This window comes from Panthera pardus, unplaced genomic scaffold, assembly GCF_024362965.1.
Source record: "Panthera pardus isolate Hobbes unplaced genomic scaffold, ASM2436296v1 HiC_scaffold_8, whole genome shotgun sequence".
Taxonomy (NCBI): domain Eukaryota; kingdom Metazoa; phylum Chordata; class Mammalia; order Carnivora; family Felidae; genus Panthera; species Panthera pardus.
In genome coordinates, this window is record NW_026527013.1 from 90,802,350 (window position 1) to 90,825,738 (window position 23,389).

General features: G+C 37.8%; 1 protein-coding gene across 5 annotated transcripts in view; it reads left to right on the top strand.

Annotated features, from left to right (window-relative positions):
• Nucleotides 1-949: 949 nt before the first annotated feature.
• DMTF1 (cyclin D binding myb like transcription factor 1) overlaps nt 950-23,389 on the top strand; it is a 45,959-nt gene continuing 23,519 nt past the window's right edge. The window contains exons 1-6 of one of the 5 annotated variants that reach the window (XM_019443174.2): nt 950-1,083; nt 2,846-2,985; nt 10,097-10,219; nt 11,585-11,701; nt 13,470-13,592; nt 17,961-18,055. In XM_019443174.2, the coding sequence (XP_019298719.1) occupies nt 11,593-11,701; nt 13,470-13,592; nt 17,961-18,055 (327 nt within the window). In that variant the 5' untranslated portion in view covers nt 950-1,083; nt 2,846-2,985; nt 10,097-10,219; nt 11,585-11,592. Of the gene's footprint in view, nt 1,084-1,155; nt 1,471-2,845; nt 2,986-10,096; nt 10,220-11,584; nt 11,702-13,469; nt 13,593-15,154; nt 15,262-17,960; nt 18,056-23,389 lie in introns of those variants that run through there. The other 4 variants (XM_019443173.2, XM_019443172.2, XM_019443176.2 and 1 more) reach the window with 4 other exon arrangements.

Below are 23,389 nucleotides of genomic sequence, written 5' to 3' on the forward strand. Positions count from 1 at the left end.
CAACTTAGTAGTACATATTCACGTTCTGCAGAGCCTTTATTTGACCTTTACGACTGATGCTGACTACATTCCCCTTGTGTCAATGTAGTGTGAGTCTACACAAAGCTGTTGGAATCAAGAACATCAGTCAAGTCTAACTTTTAATCTCCCTTCATGCCAATACAGAAAAAAAAGACTACAACGTATTTAGTTTTATAAACAAGTAAAATGAGTTCGGAATCATACAGAGTTGTAACAGTTTCACACCACTACACCAAAAGATTTTCAACGCCTTAAAACTCTACAAACAAAATCTCTGCCAGGGTCTCATAGAGCTTCTAAAAGGCTGGTCTAGGGGCTCGGTCCGAGTATAGGTCCTTCCTAAAAGCTTCCCACTTACTCAAGAGCAGCTGGCTTAGAAAACCTACGCTTCAAGACGGACTGTGCATTATAGTAGCACCTCCCTTCGCTCACAAAGGATACATTTGACCAGAACAACATCACACGCCCAAAGAGGGTACACCTCACACCGAGCGCCTAGGGCAACGCAAACTAAGTGTGAAAGGCCACACAGAATTTCCAACTTTCTTTTGCATCTAGACACGGCATTCACTCCGTTCCACACCCGGCTGTCTCCGCTCTGAGCTCTGCGAATTTATGAAACTCGGCCAGCGGGGCGCCACTGCCACCAGAGCCAGAAAGACCCCAGTTACGCCAAAGAAAGATGGGCCTTCTATACAGCATCAGCAGCGGAAATGTCAGTACCGAGGTTTCCCAGTAGGAAAAGAGAAGCTGCGGACCGCAAACGAACGTTACCCAGAATGGTACCGAAGCTCCAATTACCCGAGACCTTTTTTCGCGCTCCGACTTGGTCGGAAGTGACGCGAGCAGCCAACAGACACAGCAGTCCCGAGGGAGCGGAGCGCGGGAGGGGGAGCGTGCGGGGGCTGGGGGCGGGGCGCGGCCGTAGCTCCGTTTCCGGTGGCTTGTCGCGCTCGCTCACTCCAGCTGCAGCCACTCTTGCCCGTGGCTGCTTCCTCCATCCTGGTATTTTTTGGAGCCTCCATCCTGGTTCTTCCAAAGTGCCCGGACCCAAAACAGGAAGTAAGTGCGATGGAACCTTCAGGTCCCAACCGCCGCCAGGGCCGCTCCGCCCAGTGGAGCCTGTCCGGCCCCCTTGCTGCCATCCTGTTCCCGCCGGCCGGCGCAGGCTCTGGGCGCCCGGGCACCGCGGGCGGGGTCGGAGCTGGGCCTTCGTGACGCTGAAGCTGCCGTCCCCGCACGCTCAGGCCAGGGCCTCCCTCTCGGGGCCCGGCCCGCGGCAGTGGCTCGGGCTACTGAGTGGGGTAGCGAGCGGCCGCCGAGGCGCAGCAGCGATCCGGCGGGGGCGGAAAATGGCGGCGGCTTCGGAGGAGCTAAATGGCGCCGGGACCCCTGGGGGTGGGGTGGGCCGAGAGCTTCGGTAGAGAATTGGGCCCGAGAATGCAGAGAGTAAGGGAGCCTTAGTTGCTTTCTCTTGGTGTTCCTTTTTTGTTTATTTCCTTTTCAGGCTTATGTAGTCCATTGAAGAGAGGTGGGCTTGAGAGAGTTGGGCGGGTCTTGTCCCCCCTCCCCCCTTTTTTTTTCTTTTACCTTGTTTGCGTCTTAGACTCTTCCATCTTTTGGGATTCATTCTAGCTCTGCTATTCAAGGCCCGTGCCGAGGGAATCGGGGTTGCTTGGCCATAGTATGTCAGGCTCTTTTAAGGAGGGGCAGGGACTAACTGCGAGTGAGAGTGCTCTAGTCGTGCCGAGAACAGTAAAATGCGTCTGCAAAGTAGTAATCGTCATATGTTGAGTTCTGAATGAGTTTTTAAATTTTTTAATCTTCTTGTCCTTAAAAATATACTTTGTTTTGACCCATTCTCCGGCATAGATACGACAGTAGAGGTGGCCAAGTGCCGTTCTATGCGGTTGAATGATACAGCATGTATTTTTATAATAAAAATATTCGGTGAAGTTAAGGGGAGGGTTACAATTACGTGAAATATAAGTCAGGACTTATCTCTACTTTGCATGATTGAATTTGGAAATTCAAATGCAGTGTGTGGTTGCTTTCTCATAACTTGATTGATCGTCTGTGTTCCTTCTGACAGGCGAGGCAGGTTGTTGGGACATCCGATAAAATGCGTATTTTGTAGGGTGACTTTCGAATATGCAATGTTGTCAGCATAGAATATACCGTTTCGAAATTTTTGATCTTGTACTAATAATACTTTTATTTTTAATTCGTGAAAGACGTTTAACCATTTATAGCGTTTAAGCTACAGTCTAAGTAAGAAAATATTCTTCCATTGTGTTGAAAGTTTTACAAACGGAAAATCTTTTTTTCTTTTTCAAAGGGTTTCATATTTTCCCATTAGGATTCTTTCTGTGAGCTGGCTTTAAATTTGTTCCCAGCTTTTTAGTATCACTGTTTTCTGGTTTTTAGTAATTTGAGTAATTACCACCGCTGTAACATTTAAAGACTCTGGTGATAATATGCCGAAAACGTAGCGTTTTACTAAGAAGGTGTAGTGATAAGAGATGGTTTATTAGGCTCAGATACAGAAATTTAGTTAAGTTTTAAGAAAAAATTAAAATTAAATCTCTCAGCCTTAGGAAAAAATTGCCAGGGTGTAAAATTTGATGTGAGAGTTGTTTCATTCACCAGGGGCAAAAAAAAACAGCTTGAATTTGTCAGGGGGAAAAATTACAGTTATGAAGAAAAATACATTTCATGTTTTGTGATAATTTTATCTCATTATTTTTACTTCCATATACTTATGTGCCACCAAAAAGCTAATTTTTTTTTTTTTTTTTTTTTTTTTTTTTTTTTACTACTTTAGTTGATAGGCTCACACCAAAATATGCTTTTTGGGACTGATCTAGAATCTGCATTTTCTGCGTGAATCTCTTTAATTGATTGCAGTTGAGCTAGATGGTGGAGCCAAAATGCTATTGCCCTGTCTTCATCTACAGTTAATCAGTAAGTACTGGGCATTGCATTCTTGCTTAGAACTTTAAGTTCATACTTTGAGCAGTTAGATGAATAAATATATACTCTGTATTTCAGAATGTTGAGATTTTAAAAGTATTTTGAGAGGAAGCAATCACAAGAACATTTTGGAATTAGGATTCGATCTTTGGAAGCAGAGTGTGGCTGGAAAAGGATTACTGATAGAATTATATCAAAAGAAGACCTATCCTCTTGAGTCTTTTTTAAGTTCACTTCTCTTTACTGGCTTTTTCTTTTTCTTTAAAGATGGGGCAAGTTTATCTCCTTTCACCCTGAGGCAGTGAGAGAGAGAAGCCTATTTGTAAGGTTAGAAATGGCTAGTTACTGTTGAAATAAAAACAACAAAACTAGTCCTTCCCTTCCCCCGCATAATGCCTTTCTTTTTATTCACCTCACTTATCTCTCTAACATCTACAGACCCTATAGTTTTTATTAACGTTGTAATAAATTTGTATGTCCTGACAGTAACCTCTCATTATTATAAGCAGTTGCTTTTGTCATGCTCCATTAAGTACATTGGCTTAAGTTAACACCTGTGAAGATGAATGCGCTAATGTGAAACACGAACATCCCTAGGGATTTACAACCTGGCACATAGATGTTAAAAATTTAGTGGGGCAGGGAAGTTGTTTAAAGTATTGAGGTCCTAGATCATACTGAACACACACTTTCATTTGTTGCGGGGACGTCAAAAGTTTCGAGTAGCAATGAAGTTTAGGAAGAGTTCTAATGTCTTAGAGGCTGCTTATTTAACAGGAGATGGTAATCTGTCTTCTTGGAATGGAGTTTTCTTTTTAATAGTCAATTTTCTCTTACTGCCCTAATCGTCAGCACTTTTTTCCCCCATATAAAATAATTGTTTTTGAATTGCTGTACCTTTAAATGCTTTGTAATTTCAGTTCCAAAGCTTTTTCTGTCCTCAAAGGATATGAAGTGACCTGAGAAAATGATAAACTGTGCCAAGTATGCTAAATGTACAGATATATTAAATGTGTGTGCTTTCGTATCATCGCCCCCTCTTTTTTTCATTTTGTGAAGAAAATCCTTGTAATAGAAATCACAAATAGGTTTTGGTTTTGTTTTGATTCCATAAAGATAAATGATAAATAAAAGAAGGAACCTGTTTAACATGTCTGCTGCTTCAAGTTTGTGGGAAGATACTCCATTCCATGACTGAATCCCAGAAGCTGTCAGGAAAAGGCACACTGGAGAGCCCTTTATGAACAGTTTTTAATTTTATTTATTTACACGATCCCTTTTTCTTAGCTGTCATTTTGGCTATGTACACTGTTGTCAGGCCATTCTTCCAGCAGTGGGTTGTGAACACTGATCTTTATTTACCATCATTTAAAGAGCTTCTAATGGTAACTTGCATGAAGTGCTCAGTTTTGAATGAATAAAATTTCTAAATGTAGCCAAATACATATTATAAGCTCTTAAATCATGCACTGGGTAAAAAATATTCTTTGTTTTTAATAAGCAACATTGTTGCCAGACCAGGTATGAAATGCTACACCTTGAAATGAACCATGTTGCCAAGAAATCTCTTAGACATTGTTTTCAATTGTCCATAGTTAAAATCAAAGCGTAAGTGACTAAAGCCTGTTAAAATAAACTCTATAAACAACTATTGATATGGCATACAGCTATATTTTGCCACTAAAACTCAGCTATTAGTGATCATTTGTTACCTTAGTCTAGTATGCTTTATGTTCATTTGTAGCTTTGCTTCTCAGACTTTTCCACAAAGTGTACAGAAAAGCAAATCCCCATGGGCCTGGAACAACAATCCGAAGCATTCAACCTCAAGTCCCTATTCCTATCTTGAATAAAATCAATATTCTGCAGCTTTCTATTCTGCCAGCCCGCTGTGTACACATGTTGAGGATACAAGCATTTGTTAATTATTCTCTTCCACTAAGACTTTCTAATTAGCAAAGAGGTTTATTCTTTCAGATTATTTTCAAACACATCTTTATTAAATACTACTAAGCAAATCCACTTATAAGCGTGTCCTAAGGCATTAGTTATATGCAATGATCGGTATGTTGGTGGTCAGTATGAGGTCTTTATAATAGTATGACCTCAAAGAAAAATGTTCATTTATAGGATCATGGTTAGATAAACTTAGATACTAAGTACCCATTAAAAATGCTGTGGAAGAGTAAGTAGACATAGTGAAAAATACTACAAAAAAAATAAATGCAAAAAAAGTTCTAAAAGATGTGACAGTATGTTTGGAAGAACATCACAAAAACGTTACAGAGGAGGGGTTCCTGGGTGGCTCATTCAGTTAAGCGTCGACTCTTGCTTGATCTTGGCTCAGGTCATGATGTTGCAGTTCGTGGGCTCAAGCCCTGCATCAAGTTCAGCACTATCAGTGCAGGTTGGGATTCCCTCCCTCTCTGCTGCCACCCCCTGCCCCTTTGTCTCTCAAAATAAACTTAAAATATATATATATTTAAAAAAGAAATAACTGCAGGCTCAATCCCATACTGCTGCAGTAAAGGTTGCAATAAACAAGTCAAATGAGTTTTGGTTTCCCAGTGCATGTAAAAGTTCTGTTTATACTTTACGGTAGTTCATTTAAAAACGTGAATAGCATGTCAAAAAACTCAATGTGTATACACATGCATTGTATGTATATTCAATGTGCCTATATTAAAAAATATCACCTGAGCTTTCAGCTAGTCTTAATCACTGATCACAGATGGCCACAGCCAGTATACAGTTCTTGGGAGCTTATAATGGGAGCTTAGGGGTGATGCCCCTCTGGGCAGTCAGAAATCCATGTATAACTTTTGACTCCCCCAAAACTACTAATAACCTACTCTTGCTGAGAAGACTTAATAATAACAGTCAATTAACACATTTTGTATGTTAAATGTATCATATATTGTATTCTTACAGTAGAGGAAAAACATGGCTAAGAAAATACATTTACAGTACTGTATTGTAAAAAAATCCACATATAAGTGGACACATTCAGTTCAAATATGTATTGTTCAAAGGTCAACTGTAATAATGAAAAAGTTGGAAATAGTTTGAGAATTACCAAAATGTGACACAGACCTGAGTGACCTGTTGGAAGTATAATGTGGATAGGCTTGCTTAATGCAAGATTGCTATAAACCTTCAGTTTATAAAATAACTCCCTTTCTGTGAAGCGTGATAAAATGAGTTATACCTGTATGTAGATTCAGTTGATGAAAACACCAGTCTAAGATAATCCATTGAATAAGAACTTTCCATCAATACCAGAATGAAGTAGGATGAAGGATTCATTTCTTTGAATTCTGTATTAAACACTAGATCCAGAGTTGTTCTTTTGTTCTACGTTAAATAGGGTTCTCACTCATTGGGAGCTTTAGATGAAAAGAAATATATTTATTTAAATGCGAATATAAATGTTCCCTTATAAGCGTTTTGTACCACGATCTCTCTGGGTGATCTTTTTAAAAAGTACTTGCATGCCACCAACTTAAGCTTGTCTTCATAGGTCTAATCCTGTTTGTTGAATTCCAGCTTCCACCTGTCAACTTAATATCTTCATTTGAATGTCTTACAACTTTAATTATTCATACAAATAGTAATGCAAATACGTAATGAAATATATCTAAGTGCCCCCAAACTCAGCTGTTAAAGCCAGAAGCCTAGGAAACAGCTTGAGATAGTTCACTTTCTCTTAATCTCCATCATCTCTTCATTCAGCAGATCCTGTCAACACTACCTCCAAAATATATCCTTTTTCCAGCCTCCTTCCTTTGCTTTCATCTCTTCTGACTTACCTATCCATTCTCCATACTGCAGTCTAAGTGATCTTTTAAAAATGTAAATTATATTCCTCAACTGAAAATCGTCCAAGGATTTGTACAGCCTTGTGAGATCTGCCCCAGTCTTTATCTCCAATCTTCAGTTCAGCTGCTCTCCCTCTTTATGGAAAGCCTCTGCGATACCAGCTGTGGGGTTGTTTTTTTTTTTTTTCCTGCAACAGGCCAAAGCGGTCCCACTTTAGGGACTTTGCCATTGCTAATCCGTTGGCTACCTTGCAGTTGCGTGCTGTAGTGATGTCTCCTCATCTTGCTGCTGAGGCAGTGGAAAGTAGCCTTTAAGGTACTGTTCAGTGTTGGTAGTATGATACTACTTCTGTAAAAAGAGTATGTGTAGGAAGAGTAGGAAGGGCTGTATTGACTTCTCAATGCATAAGATAAGTGTAAGGAAGCCTGAGAAATTGATGAGTTCACCTATACAGGGAGGGGGGCTGGATGACTGGGGAACTGGAACGGGAAGTAGACTAAACTGTATAACCCTCTTTATATTTTGAATTTTGAACCATGTAAATGTGTTACCTAATAAAAATAATTGAAGGTAAAACCAGGTCAGTTTCTTAAATATTAATAATATTTAAGATATTTAAGTTAGACCTTGTAGCTCTAACTATGGTGGGAAATGGGAGAGACCCCTGGAAAATGAGTCGAGAGCAAGATGGTAAAAAAATAAAAGTGACTACCATATCCCCAATGCCTAGAGAGCGCCTAACATGTAGATAGTAGACATGTGATAAATATTTGTTGATTGACCACATATGCTTGTTAATTTGCACAGCACCTTAGAACCATTTACTAGTCTCAAACATGAGTTGCTGAACTTTAAAAACCGAACCCAGATTTCTTATTTAAAGCTGGTACACCGCACACTGCATGGAATCACCTGTAATCAATACAGCTTGTCAAGAATGAAATACTGATTGCATCTAGCTAGCTGTTTCAGACTCCCTTTTTTCTTACACTGTTATCTCACTTTATCTCCATATTGCCTCAAATCTGCCTTTATTTTTTCTTAGAGTTTTGGATTAATTTGGGTCCTGAGATGACATTGATTAAAATGCTAAACCTGTGACTGTTTTGCACCTATCAAATGAAGTCTTGTGCTGTTTCTTGCTTTGTGCTTTCTTTTTAACAAAAGAACGGTTGCCAGGAATAGAGATTATACTTCCTTGGTTTGGATATAAATTTGAACAACATTTCTGGAAAACTGATGCAGGCAGGCCAGGTCAGAGGACTCAGAAGGGGTCCCACAGGACCAGCCAAAAGGGTTGTAAGCTTCACGCAGGATGGAGATCAGGCTCAAGCCAGCAAGAAGGGAGGACAGAGTTTAATGAAGATATTGGAGACAGCAGATACAGAGCATCTGGGAGACTCAGAAAGGAAAAGGAGCATGAGTCTCATCTTTGCTTGGGGGGGTCTGGAGTTTTTATTAAGGATAGTGGCCTGGTGTACATGTCCTCTCAGGCTTCCAGTAACTGATCAAACAAGGACGAGTGCTCAGGTGTCCTCCATAAGTCACTTATGCTCTGGAGCCAGGGTCTTTTGTCAAGGTGTTTGGAGTCAGTGGTCTTGGAGAACTTTCATGAGGACCTCACCTGGCCACTTCAAAGTTGTTATCAGTTGTAGTGGAAGACGTCAAAGAAATAATTAACTCCTTGACCCTTACAAGGGGGACATATATTAAGGCATGTGTAAGGTGGGAGTGCAGGTATTGGCAAAAATAGAAGCAGGAAAACGAATAGAAACCAGCTCTTTTTCATAGGTCCTTTACAGTTTCCCTGTCTCAGTGTGACTTAAGAGTTCTAAATTTTGGGGCACCTGCATGGTTCACTCAGTTAAGCATCCGACTTGATTTTGGCTTAGGTCGTGAACTCACAGTTCAAGCCCCACATTGGGCTCCACTCTGTCAGTACAGATTCTCCCTCCCTCTGTCTGCCCCTCCCCTTGCTCATGCTCTGTCTCTCTCCCAAAATACATAAGTAAAATTTAAAAAATTTAAAAAGTTCTAAATTTTGTCATTTTCTTTCATGTAATAATTTCCATTAATGTTCAAGGAAATAGAGTATATAAATGTTCCAGTATGTTTTAAGGAAATGAAAAATTAGGAAAAACATAAATGTCCATCGATAGGGTCATTGTTAAATAATGTCATTTTTTTAATATGGTGTAAATTCTAAGTGATACAGAAAACTTCAGTTAGGTACCTAGCTTCAGTTAGGTTTCATCATACTGTTTAATGTGAATTAATTCTTAAAAAGCAAAATATAAGTTGCTTGTACACTGTAGTGTATACATGTTTACAAACATACACAAAGAGAGTGAACTCTGCTTTTGGTAAGTTTATGGATTTTTTTTTAGAATTGAATTTCTTTATCTTCAGTATTACCACCTTTTAAAGAAAATTTAATGGATTCAGAAATAAGAAAAACATGAAATTTAATAGTTGACTGGAGTTGACCCTAGTAGGATCTCTACCTTTTCACTGCAGACTTATTTATGAGTAGCAGTTCTCCAAATATAACCATCTTGGAGATGAGTTCTAATTAGAACATTGCTAAAATGAAATGTTAATCATTAATTTTTGCTGAATCATTCCCTTGAATCTCGAATCCTGCTGTACTTTTTGATTCTTTGGTTGAAGGTTTGGGATGATAATGAGGAGTTTATTGAAACAAAGCTTTAAAAATCATTTCAGATTTTGTAAGTTTCACATTGCATTCAAGAGCTTGCTTGTAATTTACCTTTCTGGCTCAACTGTTGAGGGTTTCTTTTTTCCACAGATCTGTAGGCAGGTTTGATCACAGATAGGATACAGTTTGTAATGCTTTAGGATGAAATACGGTATTATGTATAAAGAGGTGTTAGTAAATTGTTACAAAGAAAAAATACAGTTACTAGTAACATTTGTGGCACTCTACATCTTGGGTCATGTTGCACATACCTTGGTCTACAGTTCATTGAACTAGTAGCATAGTTTAACCTATTTTTTCTGAGACTGTTTGCCTGTTGAGGTTGAGAAACTGCCTCTAAATGAACTTAATAGGTACAGATCTCATCATTTCTGCCTTTCACTGGGGAATACTTTTAGAGGCTGAGTTCTAAAAGGTCTGTTTAGAAAAGAATTCTGGTTTTTGTCATTCTTTTTCTAGTTAAGACATCACAGAGGATTGAGGCTAGAGTGTCCTGGGCATACGGCTAGCACACAGTTGTTTGTTCTTATTAAGCCTTATTGTGTAATGCTGTTACTTTTTCAGAGTGTTGCAGAGGTAGGAATATGGGCAAGAAGCAATCTGGATAACATGAAAGTGATGCTGGTGTCTAAGGGAAGGCGACTTGATTCTGTGGGAAGGGCTATACCTGATCCATCTATTTTCTAGGTAAGCCTGCCTTTATTCCAAGGATGTCACCTTGTGTTTTGCAAATTTTGGTTATAACTAGATTGTGATTTCTATTTATCTTGAATTTGGGACCTGTCGTCTTTTATTATTGCAAAATTATGTCCTTTTAAGGCAGTGATTTGTATAGTAAAACCTGAACGAATCACTGGGTCTTCACCCTGTAAATATCAATAGATCTTAAGTTTTTCTGGCAAGCGAAAATGTACTTAAATAAATGGTAAATATATGAGCAGACTAATATGTTGTGTATAGGAACCAAATAAATACTGAGTGAGTAGTACACATTAAGCCTTATGGCCTCTTGTTTAGTTGGTAAAAAGTATGTGGACAAGAACAAAATTGAGTATTAAGGGAAAAACTTCATTGAACATTATAAGGTTAACTGGAATACTTCAGCCAGGCCCTTGATTTTAATTCAATACATTTCCTTCCGTTAGCCATGAGGTATTATACTGTGAGACTCTGATCATTCAGTCTGTCTGAACAAGAGGAAAATGATATATGTGTAAAATAGCAGGTGAAGGCCCTCTAAACAAAATCAGTTCTCTATTTCAAAAGAAGGCCTTGCACTATATCCATTTAAAAAGCAATTTGGTCAATGATGAATGTACGTACTTGTTTAATATTATGAGGGGGGGAAAATGATGAGAATGATTTTTTAGTGTTCTTAGTTGCAGCTAATAATAGAGCTTACATACTTGTAAAAAGTGTTTTGGAGAAGTAATTCTTAGATTTATCGATGCTTTCTAAGATAAAAGGTTTAATCCATCTTCTGAAAGAATCAGAAGTTAAACACCTATTTGAATGTATCAAAGTTGCCAGTAAATAAAAAGTGGTGAGAGTTTTACTGATAAGACCTCATATTTTATTGATGAAACAATTTGGAACAGAGTCTTTTTCATTGGATGTGGTAAAAACAAGTCTTTTTAAAAACTAAATGCTATGGGGGCTCAGTCAGTTAAGTATCTGACTCTTGATTTTGGCTCAGGTCATGATCTCACGGTTTGTGAGAGCCAGCCCCACGTGGGGCTCTGCGCTGACAGCCTGGAGCCTGCTTGGGATTCTCTATCTTCCCCCCACCTCAAAATAAATAAACATTAAAAAAATGCTGTAGGTTGTTAATTAGAGAAGCAGATTCTTGCAGACTATTACATTTTATTCTGAATCATGGATATAACCTTTTGAAAAATTTCAAGTCTGTACTGCCATTGGAATTTCACATAAAGAGCACTGTATAGCACGTATAAATTGTGAGGGTTTTTTTATGGGGAGGTGGGGGAGGTTGGGGGCTACTTTATGTTCATATTTGGGAGTAATTTTTTAAATCTGAAATCTATTATGTAGATTTGAGTATGAGCACAGTTGAAGAGGATTCTGACACAGTAACAGTAGAAACTGTGAACTCTGTGACTTTGACTCAGGACACAGACGGGAACCTCATTCTTCATTGCCCTCAGAATGGTAGGAAAACTTGCTGACATGTAATTATGGATCTTTCTGGATTTCTGGATTTCACATTCCCTTTGATCGTTATTACCCTGATTGAGAGTTTGGGCTAGGATAATAGAAATGGGAGTTCTCTTTTTGGCTTATGAATTAATCTTAATTTATATTTTTATGTTTTTAAAATATACCTTTATATTTTTTTAATTTGCCATAAATTTTAACTTTTTTGACTTTCGTAGCTACTTTATAAATAAGTAGAATGAATTGGGCCTCCAAAGATGATGGATTAACTGTAATTAACACTTTCTCTTTGATATCATTTGGTGCCGGCAATGTATATAGCACGTTAAAAAATGTAAAAGCAATCTTGTCAATTTTTTCTGGAATCTGTAGAAGAGGATTTTACATGACTATTTGAATAAGATTTAATATCATTATCTGTAATCAGTTAAGATTCAAGAGGCTGAGGCTTGTGATTTTGTTGTCACTTCTCTACCTATTCCGTATTTATATTCATTTTGCTTTAAGTTTATCTTTGTTCAACCTAGGTTTTATCTTCTCTTCTCATTCAATACTTAATTTCTGGTAATTTTATTCAAACTTGTGATTTTAAGTACCACCTACCTATTAAAATGATTCAAATTTCTGTCTTTATTCTGAATTCTTTGTGTTTCTCATAGACACCTTAAATATCACATGTTCCAAACTGAAATCTTTCACAAAATTCTGAGACCTGGTTCTCTCTTTCTCAATTTCATTACTTAGTATCCCAGATCATAAATGTGGTAGGAATAAACCCTTCTTTCATCTCCTACATTCATTCTATCATGAAGACTTGTTGATAGTATTTTGTTTCTTGAGTCCATTGCTTCCTTGGTCTCAAGTTCCCCTTTCTTAGTTTAGAGTCTCATTTCTCACCTGGGAGGCCCCAGTAGCCTTTTAACAAGTCTCCCTGCTAATTCATCTTTCATACTGCCATTGACCTTGGTCATGATGCTCAGTAGTGGAGGAAGGTTGTTGTTTTTTTAAGTTTCACATGGTTTTTAGAACACAGTGATGGCCTCCTACCATGTCAGCTTTTCTGCTAGCCTCCCTTCCTGCCACATTTCATATACCTATGTCCTAGTAATTCATAGCTGTCTTCATTTTCCTAACACACCTTAAGCTTTTCATACTATACTGTCACCACAAATAATTATTCCTAGTGCCAGTAATAATCATTTTCCCCTGGTTTCTGTTCATTCAAGTTCTTTCCGGTTCAACACACTTCCTCTGGGAAACCTTCACCTGTAGTCTAAATTAAGTGCGTCTCCCCTCTGCCCATGAAACAGCTTCTTCATTCCCCTCGCATAGCTCTTAGAACACAATTTTGAAATTGTCGGTTTAGTCATCTCCTCTATTACCCTGTGAGTGCCTTGACAGTCAAGGGTATCTGTCATTGTTCTGTTCGCAGCACTTAGCACATAGTAGGCATTCAGTAAATAACTGAGTGAATTGAATAACCAGCCCTGTCTTTGCATGTGAAATATTTGGAAAGACAGATAGTTGGTAGTACAAAAGTGTGATGTTTAAAAAGTAGCACCTCTCTTCATAGTTCTTGTCATAAAAATAGGAGCTGAGGCCCTGCACTGTGGATAGAGACGGCAGTGTCGTTGGGGGTCCTACTTGCACAACTGGGTTAACTGAGCAAATAGATAAGATTGTTTCACACTTGTTGAAGATGTGGGTTTTTCTTCATTGGTTTGAAGATTTTTGAGATTTTTGTTTTATTTTGTTTCATTAGAAGCTGATGAAATAGACTCAGAAGATAGTACTGAACCTCCACATAAAAGGCTTTGTCTGTCTTCTGAGGATGATCAGAGTATTGATGATTCTACTCCTTGCATATCAGTTGTTGCACTTCCACGTAAGTCACCATGTACGAAGAACGCAGTTCCCTTTTGAAATCTGATTTTAGCTTATGCGAGATCAAGTTGGCATTTCAAGGTAGACTTAGACCCATTATTTTTCTCTTCATTTAGTCAAAAAAAACCTCTTTTTACTAATACTTAATGAGTGGGCATGGCTCTAAATGCTTTTGCATATGTTGCCTATTTGAATTTTTTCAGCCTTTTTCATTGACAATTATCACCCTCCCCACCCCAAGCTTTTTTTAGACATTTTCTCCTGATCATGTTCTCCCCAGTGAAATTGTAATACCACAGATACACTGGTGTGTGTGTGTGTGTGTGTGTGTGTGTGTGTGTGTGTGTGTTTTAATGTACTGTATGTATGTAGCATTTTAATAACAAAGAGGATACTTTTTTTCCACACACACCCCTCCTAGATGCAAGCATATTTTGCCCTCATTGAGAAAGCATGCTGTAGAGTAGGTATTATGATCCCTGTTTCATAAATTTTTTAGGAAAACTAAGGCACGGAGAGATACAATAACTTGCCTAAAGTCATACCCAAGCATTCTGGTCTTTGAGAACTTTGATTTTGCACTCAGCATCAAGCGCAATCACATCTTCATCCATTTGGAAAAAACTAAGATTAGGTTTTCATCATGGCAGACTTTGTCTTCACACGTAGATGTGTACTCTTTATTTAGAGTTTATTGTTTATCCAATTGAACAGAAACCATTTTCAGTTTACTGTGAGACTTTATGGAAAGACAGTATTAATGTTAATATTGCTAATATTGCTTCCAGTGACGTAGACAGACATATGTATTTCCAATTAAGTGATCTTTACTCCTAGTGATGATTCATACGATTTTTTTAAAACTCCTCTAATTTGACAATCATTAGGTTGTGATTCAGCCATGATTGGCATGTCTATACAGATACAATCCTATATGGCCATGTTCCAAGCTAGAATTTTTTGAATTCAGATATAATTAACATGTAACATATTAGTCTCAGGTGCACAACATGATAATTTGGTATCTGTATATGTTGTGGAATGAACGTAATAAGTCTGGTTAACATCTGCCACCACACATAGTTAACACTTTTTTCCTTGTGATGAAAAGTTTCAAGATAAGTTCTCTTAACATTTTCCAAGAATACCATAGAGTGTTATTAACTATAGTCCCCATGCTGTACATTATGTCCCCAAGACATAAAATAAGATGAAAATTTTTTATTAAGCCAGAATTTTTGAGGGATTATTTTGACATAAATTAAGACTGGTTAATTCATTTGGGTAAAGTTGAGTACCTTGATCATGACTGTAGGTTCAAAGTCCATTTGCTATTATATTCTATGTACGGTGTCACACTGAACCCTTCACACCCTCTTTCACTTAACTGGGTATGATAATATGGACGTACTGACCTGAGCTACTTGCTGTGGGGTCAGAGCATCATCACATATGGAGAATGTTCTAGAGCCTAATATTTACAGTAGTACTAAATTTGTGAAAAGTGGGCTTGAAGTATTGTTCCCTAGATTTGTAAAAAGCATGTTGATAAAATCAACGTAGGAAAACTTCTCCATTAAAAAGTCACGTAAAAAAATGAAGTCCTGTATCATCACAATCATCTGGGACTGACTGAATGGGCAAGTCGTTGTTTGCTGGACTTGATGGAGGTAAATACTAGTTTTTAAAGATTTAACTTCAAATTTCATTTTAATGTTCACGTTTTCTTTACATGCTTTATAAAGCTGATAAAAAAAATTTGTTCCTTAAAAAAATCTTAACTCTCATGTTAATCATTCTAAATCACTTACAACTTCTTATTGCTACTGTCTGCCACCACATTTTCTCCATTCCCTACTCATATTTACAACTCTTGGTGGTTATTCATTTAGATGATTGTTCCAATACTTTATCCTCTTCTGCCTTTTGTTCTCCAGACTACTTCATTAATTAGTCCCATTACCTCCTTTGGTATTACCTGTTAAGTGGAGTCCATTTGTGATCTACTTCAGACTTTGTTTTTGTACCAATACTTCCTTTCTTTCCAGGTTACTTTGTCTAATCCTCTCTAACACTTGGAATCCTTTGCCCCTCAGGGACCCACTGATCTTAACCACTTTTTCATTGTTCCTTTTCCACTTCCATCTTTTATTTCCTCCCTACCAGGTTTGGCTCATAATTAATCATTATAATCACTGTTGCATTTACCCTCAAATCCTTTTTTTCCTTCTCTCACTTCATTGTTTTTAGTGAAACCACAATCCTGGTTAAATATGCCTGGCTATTCATGTCTATACTGGCACAGCTAATTGAAAAACAGCACAAGCAAGCTGAATGATCTTATTTTAAATTCATGATCATTAACTTGAGGTGGGCTCATACTGTTGCCTGCCAGTCACACCACACTTAACAAATGAATGGTTTTTTCTCCCACTCAGAGATGACTTTCATACATTCCTGAAACCTCCAGTATTTTCTCTACCTTTGTTACTCTCAACTGATAGCCTTGCTTCTACCCTACTGAGAAAATTGAAGTAGTCAGAAGATAATTTCTGCCAGTTTCCACCACTACAAATGAATCTGTCCATATGAATCTGTGTCCGTATGTTCCCATCTTTTCTTCTCACTAAGGCCAGCCCTTCACTTTACTAGATCCCATCCCTTCTACCTACTCAAGGACATTGTTGGAGGATTTCTTCCTTTCTCACGTGAATCATTAGCTTTTCATTCTCTACTGGATCGTTCCCATCAGTGTTAGAAACCTACTATAATTTCTTCTTTAAAATAAGAAGTCCTGTTAGCCCACTTTGGGCTCCCCTCCAACTTCTCCTCTTTCCTTTAGAGCAGAATACTTTGAAAGAATCCATATACTTCCCTCCATTTCTTCTCCCATTCTTCCTTAAACCCACTCCAGTCTGGCCTTCATCTCTGTCACTTCACCAAAATTGTTCTTCCCGGGTCTCCAGAGACTATCTTGTTGCTAAGTCCAGTGATGAATTTTTTGTTTTAGTCTTTGTCTTCACTTGATCTATCCACAGTTTTTGACAGTATTTATTACTCTGAGAATATTTATCAGTCTTCTCTGAAATAATGTCTTTTGGCTTTCAGGGAACCATTCTTCTAGTTTTCTTCTACCTTTCTGTCTGTGCCTTCTGAGTCTCTTAGGCTGACCTGTCCACATGTCCCTAGTCTCTAATTGGAGTGCTCCAGGACTCCATTCTTAGGCTGCTGCTTCTGTTTTGTTTTCTCATTCCCTAGAATTGGTGGTTTTAAATCCTGTCTCTTGTGATCATGTTCAGATTTATTCCAGTCCAACCTTAATCTTAACTCTAGATGTTTAGTAGGTATCTCAAAGTAGTGTGTTTAAAACCAACCCATGAAACTTCTTAAATTCTAAAATTTGCTGCTTCTACAAATCTTCCCATTTCATTAATGGCAGGTACATTTTTCTAGTAGCTCTGATTTTTAAAACTTTAATAACATCCTTTTGTTGTCAATTTCTTTCATATTTAGTTTATCCACAAATCCTGTTGGTTCTCATATCAAAATATATCCACAGTATGAACTGCTCATCATCCTCACTTGCCTTTGGCCCTGGGCCAAGTCCCTGACTTCTCTAACCTGGATTATTGAGTTAGCTTCTTAACTGATTTCAGGGTGCCCTTGCCACCCTTCAGGCTGTTTTCTTGTTAGTAGCCAAAGTAATCCTGTTAAAATAAAAATTAGATTATATCACTCTGTATCTTCCAGTGGTTTCCCATCTGAGAATTAAAGCCAAAGTCTTTACATTAGCCTACAAGTCCTCACAGAACCAGTCCTCTGGTTACACTATCCTACTTGCCATCCCTTTGAACAGTCCAGATGTGCCCCCATCTCAGAGTCTCTGCCCATGGCTTTCCTTCTGCATGAAGTGCTCTTTCTTAGGATACCTGTGTGACTAGCTCCCTTTCCCATTTTGTTCCAAGTCTGGGTTACTTCTCTTCTCCTGTTAACTAGAATTTCAATCTCCTCCCCCCAGTGCATTCCCTTTCCTGCTTTACTTTTTTCTCATTTATCAACACCCAACATAATATGTTAATTTCGTGTCTTCCTTACTAGAACATAAGCACCATGAAGGCACAGTTCTGTTTTATTTGCTCACTGCTGTCTTCCCACCACCCAGAGCATTACTTAGTGTTTATTAGGTGCATAATGACTTTCTCTTAAACATATATATATATATATATCTGTATCTTTATAGACATAGACTTAATTGGCAAGGAATGTGCTAGGAAATTAGATGGTCACGTATTTTTTCCCATGGATTTTATTTTTTTAATAATTATAACTTGCTATTATATTGGAATTGAATTGTTCTTTCTTCTTGAAGTTTCAGAAAATGATCAGAGCTTTGAGGTGACCATGACTGCAACCACAGAGGTGGCAGATGATGAGATTACTGAGGGAACTGTGACACAGATCCAGGTATAGTGAGTCTTTTTACTGACTGCAAGAGGATTATCCTTAACACATACCTTAGGTGATAAAATGATGAGAACATAATTTGTCTGACAAAGGACAGAATTGAGGTAAGATTTATTATTTCATTCAGGTTTCCAGTCCCCACTTGTATGAATCTCACAATAGTAGGCAAAGATAGAATTTTAAAATTCATTCCCTATAGTGGTTCACATCTGTTGAAACAGATGGTGCACGTGTATTCTTTAGCTACATGGAATGAACTCATTTGAGCTGTTAAATAACTTTAAATTTTATCTTACCGGTTATATAAGATATTGATATAAAGCTTTTTAAGTGTTACCCAGCACTTCTCTCTAGTGACTGATTTAGAAAGGCTACATGTGTTCTCTGTTCTAATATGAATGGAAGCTAGTTATTTAACACGGATTTTAATTATGACAGTTGTAGCTCAGGTAGAACCTTTTGGTGTTTGCAGGACTAGATAACATTTTACCCTGAGTTAAGAAGTTGGATAACAATCAGGGGTTACTGCTTTCTTTTTATGTGAACTTCTGTGTTTCATATGAGTTATTTCTGCCAAAAGTAATAGAATCCTTTGCTCTTTTAGATAGCCTGGAGCTTAAATCTCTTTTACTTGTAAGTTTATATGTCTGGCTGATTGGCCCTTTCTTTTTAGTATCTTGTCCTTTTGTTTCATTTCTTTAATAAAATATTTTTAAAGCAGACAGTAGAGGCGTTACATCATTATGAATTATAAGTTGATAATATAACATCAAGGACTAAGGATATCTCAAGTGGGTGCACTATGAGCCTTTTTCAATAGGGAACTTCACAGTGGTTCCAGAATGACTGAATTTCTAGAGGAGTGAGTCTTTCATGTACTTCAAACAGCTTTGAGCCCAGCTAGAGATTCTCATAATCTGCTCTTATATTTCAGTGGGTGATTTAGACAGGAATTTTTTCCATGCTCTCTGAAGCAATAGAGCACGTTCTTCAAAATGGGGCTTGTCAAATTCATTTCCAATTCAAAGACTATGTAGTCCCGCTTAGATTCCGTTTTCAGCACCGTACAAATAGGTGTGTATTCATAGGTGATTTGGTTCACAACCTAGTTGTTAAAAGATTGAGCAGTGGCAGTGTTAGACAAATTATAGGGTTGTTTTGTTTGGGTTATTTCTTTTTTTTTTTTTTTTTGAAATTTATTGTCAAATCGGTTTCCATACAACACCCAGTGCTCATCCCAAAAGGTGCCCTCCTCAATACCCATCACCCACCCTCCCCTCCCTCCCACCCCCCATCAACCCTCAGTTTGTTCTCAGTTTTTAACAGTCTCTTATGCTCTGGCTCTCTCCCACTCTAACCTCTTTTTTTTTTTTTTTTTTTTTCCTTCCCCTCCCCCATGGGTTTCTGTTACGTTTCTCAGGATCCACATAAGAGTGAAACCATATGGTATCTATCTTTCTCTGTATGGCTTATTTCACTTAGCATCACACTCTCCAGTTCCATCCACGTTGCTACAAAAGGCCATATTTCATTTTTTCTCATTGCCACGTAGTATTCCATTGTGTATATAAACCACAATTTCTTTATCCATTCATCAGTTGATGGACATTTAGGCTCTTTCCATAATTTGGCTATTGTTGAGAGTGCTGCTATAAACATTGGGGTACAAGTGCCCCATGCATCAGTACTCCTGTATCCCTTGCATAAATTCCTAGCAGTGCTATTGCTGGGTCATAGGGTAGGTCTATTTTTAATTTTCTGAGGAACCTCCACACTGCTTTCCAGAGCGGCTGCACCAATTTGCATTCCCACCAACAGTGCAAGAGGGTTCCCTTTTCTCCACATCCTCTCCAGCATCTATAGTCTCCTGATTTGATCATTTTGGCCACTCTGACTGGCGTGAGGTGATATCTGAGTGTGGTTTTGATTTGTATTTCCCTGATAAGGAGTGACGTTGAACATCTTTTCATGTGCCTGTTGGCCATCCGGATGTCTTCTTTAGAGAAGTGTCTATTCATGTTTTCCGCCCATTTCTTCACTGGGTTATTTGTTTTTCGGGTGTGGAGTTTGGTGAGCTCTTTATAGATTTTGGATACTAGCCCTTTGTCCGATATGTCATTTGCAAAGATCTTTTCCCATTCCGTTGGTTGCCTTTTAGTTTTGTTGGTTGTTTCCTTTGCTGTGCAGAAGCTTTTTATCTTCATAAGGTCCCAGTAGTTCATTTTTGCTTTTAATTCCCTTGCCTTTGGGGATGTGTCGAGTAAGAGATTGCTACGGCTGAGGTCAGAGAGGTCTTTTCCTGCTTTCTCCTCTAAGGTTTTGATGGTTTCCTGTCTCACATTCAGGTCCTTTACCCATTTTGAGTTTATTTTTGTGAATGGTGTGAGAAAGTGGTCTAGTTTCAACCTTCTGCATGTTGCTGTCCAGTTCTCCCAGCACCATTTGTTAAAGAGACTGTCTTTTTTCCATTGGATGTTCTTTCCTGCTTTGTCAAAGATGAGTTGGCCATACGTTTGTGGGTCTATTTCTGGGGTTTCTATTCTATTCCATTGGTCTATGTGTCTGTTTTTGTGCCAGTGTTTGGGTTATTTCTTAAGAGTTAGTGAGTTGTAATTTCATATTAGCCTCTTGGTTTATTATTAACCATTTTAGTCAATGAAAAACTTGTAATAGTTTCTAATATTTGTTTCATAAGAATACCGTTAGGTTGTGAGTGAAAGCATAGTTAAAATTTCAGAAATAGTCTGCTTTTTGCTCTGTCCTCTGTGTCAAAGCAGGTGTAGCTATTTCACATATTATGGTAGTTACTATACTGTCCCATTTCAGCAATGGAACTATCTTGAAAAATGATTAGAAACTAAAAAATTTCCCAATATATACAGTGTTTTGTGGTTGCAAGAGGCATTAGTGGGTCAAATGCTTAGATTTACATTCCTAAGTCAATGTATGTTATAGGCATGAAACCCTACAACCAAGTCAAAAAGGCTACATTTAAAAAACAAAAACAAACAAACAAAAAAAACCACTATAGTGGGTGGCTCAGTCGGTTTAGTTTAGTGTCGGACTCTTGATATCGGCTCAGGTCATGATTTCAAGATCATGGGATCAGGGTCCCGTGGGGCTCTACACTGAGCATGGAGCCTGCTTATGATTCTCTCTCTTTCTCTCTCTCTCTCTTTCTCCCTCTCTCTCTTTCTCCCTCCCTCTCTCTCTCTCTCTCTTTCTCCCTCTCTCTCTCTCTCTCTCTCACTTTCTCCCTCTCTCTCTCTCTCTCTCCCTCCCCCCCTCCCCCCTTCCCCTCTCCCCCTCTTCCCCTCTCCCTGTCTCCCGTCTCCCTCCCTCTCTCTCTTCCTCCCTCCCTCCCCCTTTCCCTCATCCACCCTCCCTCCCTCCCTCTGCCCTTCTCCCCTGCTCAAGCTCTGTCTCTAAAAAAAAAAAGTATACTAAACATATCTGAGTAATTTAAAAAGCTTCTACATAAAGTAGTGAAAATGGAGGTAAAATAATGTAAAACTTAATATCTACATACTACGTGTAGATAGATAACATTTAAGGTAACTATGTCTCCTACTATCCTCATTTAACTCATTTGTTATGGACAGTGTTGATTATTAGTTCTAAAATACAATAATTGTTGGCTTCATTTGATGGCTTTTTACATGTTTACCATTATATGACTTAAGTAATAATTGTAATTCTTCATCAGGGTAATTTAAGCCAAAAGGCATTAGGTATTTGTCCAAAGAGAGCGGTTAATTAGCATGACAAGTGTATTCCTAAGTTCATAGAGTGGCCTGTGTATTTAGACTCACTCTGGGAAATGAGGATTTTATTCTTTTAAGCAACTGATTAATATATAAGAGAACATCATTTCAGAAGAATATTTTCTACATTACATTTCTTAACAGTAGATATTGTTTGTATCAAGGTCTTTTCACAGCAGTCTCTATCACAGTAACCTCTGTGTCAAATCTTAGATAATTGGGTTCTTCAGAATACAAGAGACATTATCTGTCTAGTCTGTCTCCATTCTCAGCTTTATAAAGGTAGCCTCTTGATCTTTAAAAGAAAAAATCTAAAGTGTATGACACATAAATGCAGGGTTACAAAACTTTTCATACTTGTTCCAGTGACTCTAGCTTTTTGCCCATGGATTTAAGAAAACACCTTAATAAATACAATATATTCATTACCCCCAAATAGAAAAATAAAGTAGGTGACAAAAGAAACATGGCTTTTCTCTTCATTGTGCTTGGTTTGTTCACTGACAGCTTCTCTCTTTCCAAGTAGGATGATTTCACTTCCTCTTGATTTTAGAAATTCAATTTCTGTCTATTCAAGAAATAGTCCAATCTCTTAGGATTTATCTCCAGCCAGTGACATAGTTTAGTTAATATAGTCTGAGACCAAATGGAATTGAGTGGTCACTAGGCATGTGACTTTCCTCCTATTCTTATCTGCCTATGGTAGGTGGGCTCATGCCTGAAATGGTAGCACTGTTTCCAGATCTTTCTGACTCACACTATAGCTGTCTTTAGCCCAAGACCAACTCTCTTAAGCAGCTTTGTTCCTGCAGAATTTGTTAGGTTAGGTATATCTGTAGTTGAAAATGTACCTGGTGTGACAGTTGGATAAATACACTGAAAGCAACTGAATTTTATATTATAAAGGGTGAATTTTATGGTGTGTGAATTATATCTCATGCTTGCTTCAGCAGCACATATACTAAAAAATTGGAGTTATAAAGGTCTCAATAAAGTTGTTAGTTTTTAACTTCATGTTATTCAGTGAAGATTATTTTTACCATAATAATAATAAATAATACCATATAGTTCTTTGAGAAGAAAGTATATTAATGAGGTTAGGAACCAACTCTCAAGATTGGCTAAAACAAAGTTGTCAGTGAACTATAAGCAGACTGTGATTTTGCAGTGTCTTTTGATTTAGCCTGTTAATTCTTTAAATTTAGCAAGAGAGTACATTACAGGTGACTAAATATTTAGACAACAAATAACCTGTAAGGACATGAACAACCGTGACACTCATCTGTAACATTTCCATTTTATTGTATGTATGAGCTCATTTTACATATATGAATGTACAGATGGCTTCAGATATATTAATTCAGTCACATAATGGAATCTTAACTATTATTCTATAAAATTTAAGCCACTAGTACAGAGTTACTTGCTTAAATGAAGGTCATATTTTATTAATGCAGGCAGTTTCGTTTTCATACTGCCATGAGAACAGCAAAAAAAAATTAGAGTTTTAGAATGTTTATTATTGCACACAAAGATGAATCAGATTGGGTATTAAATCGAGATATACTTT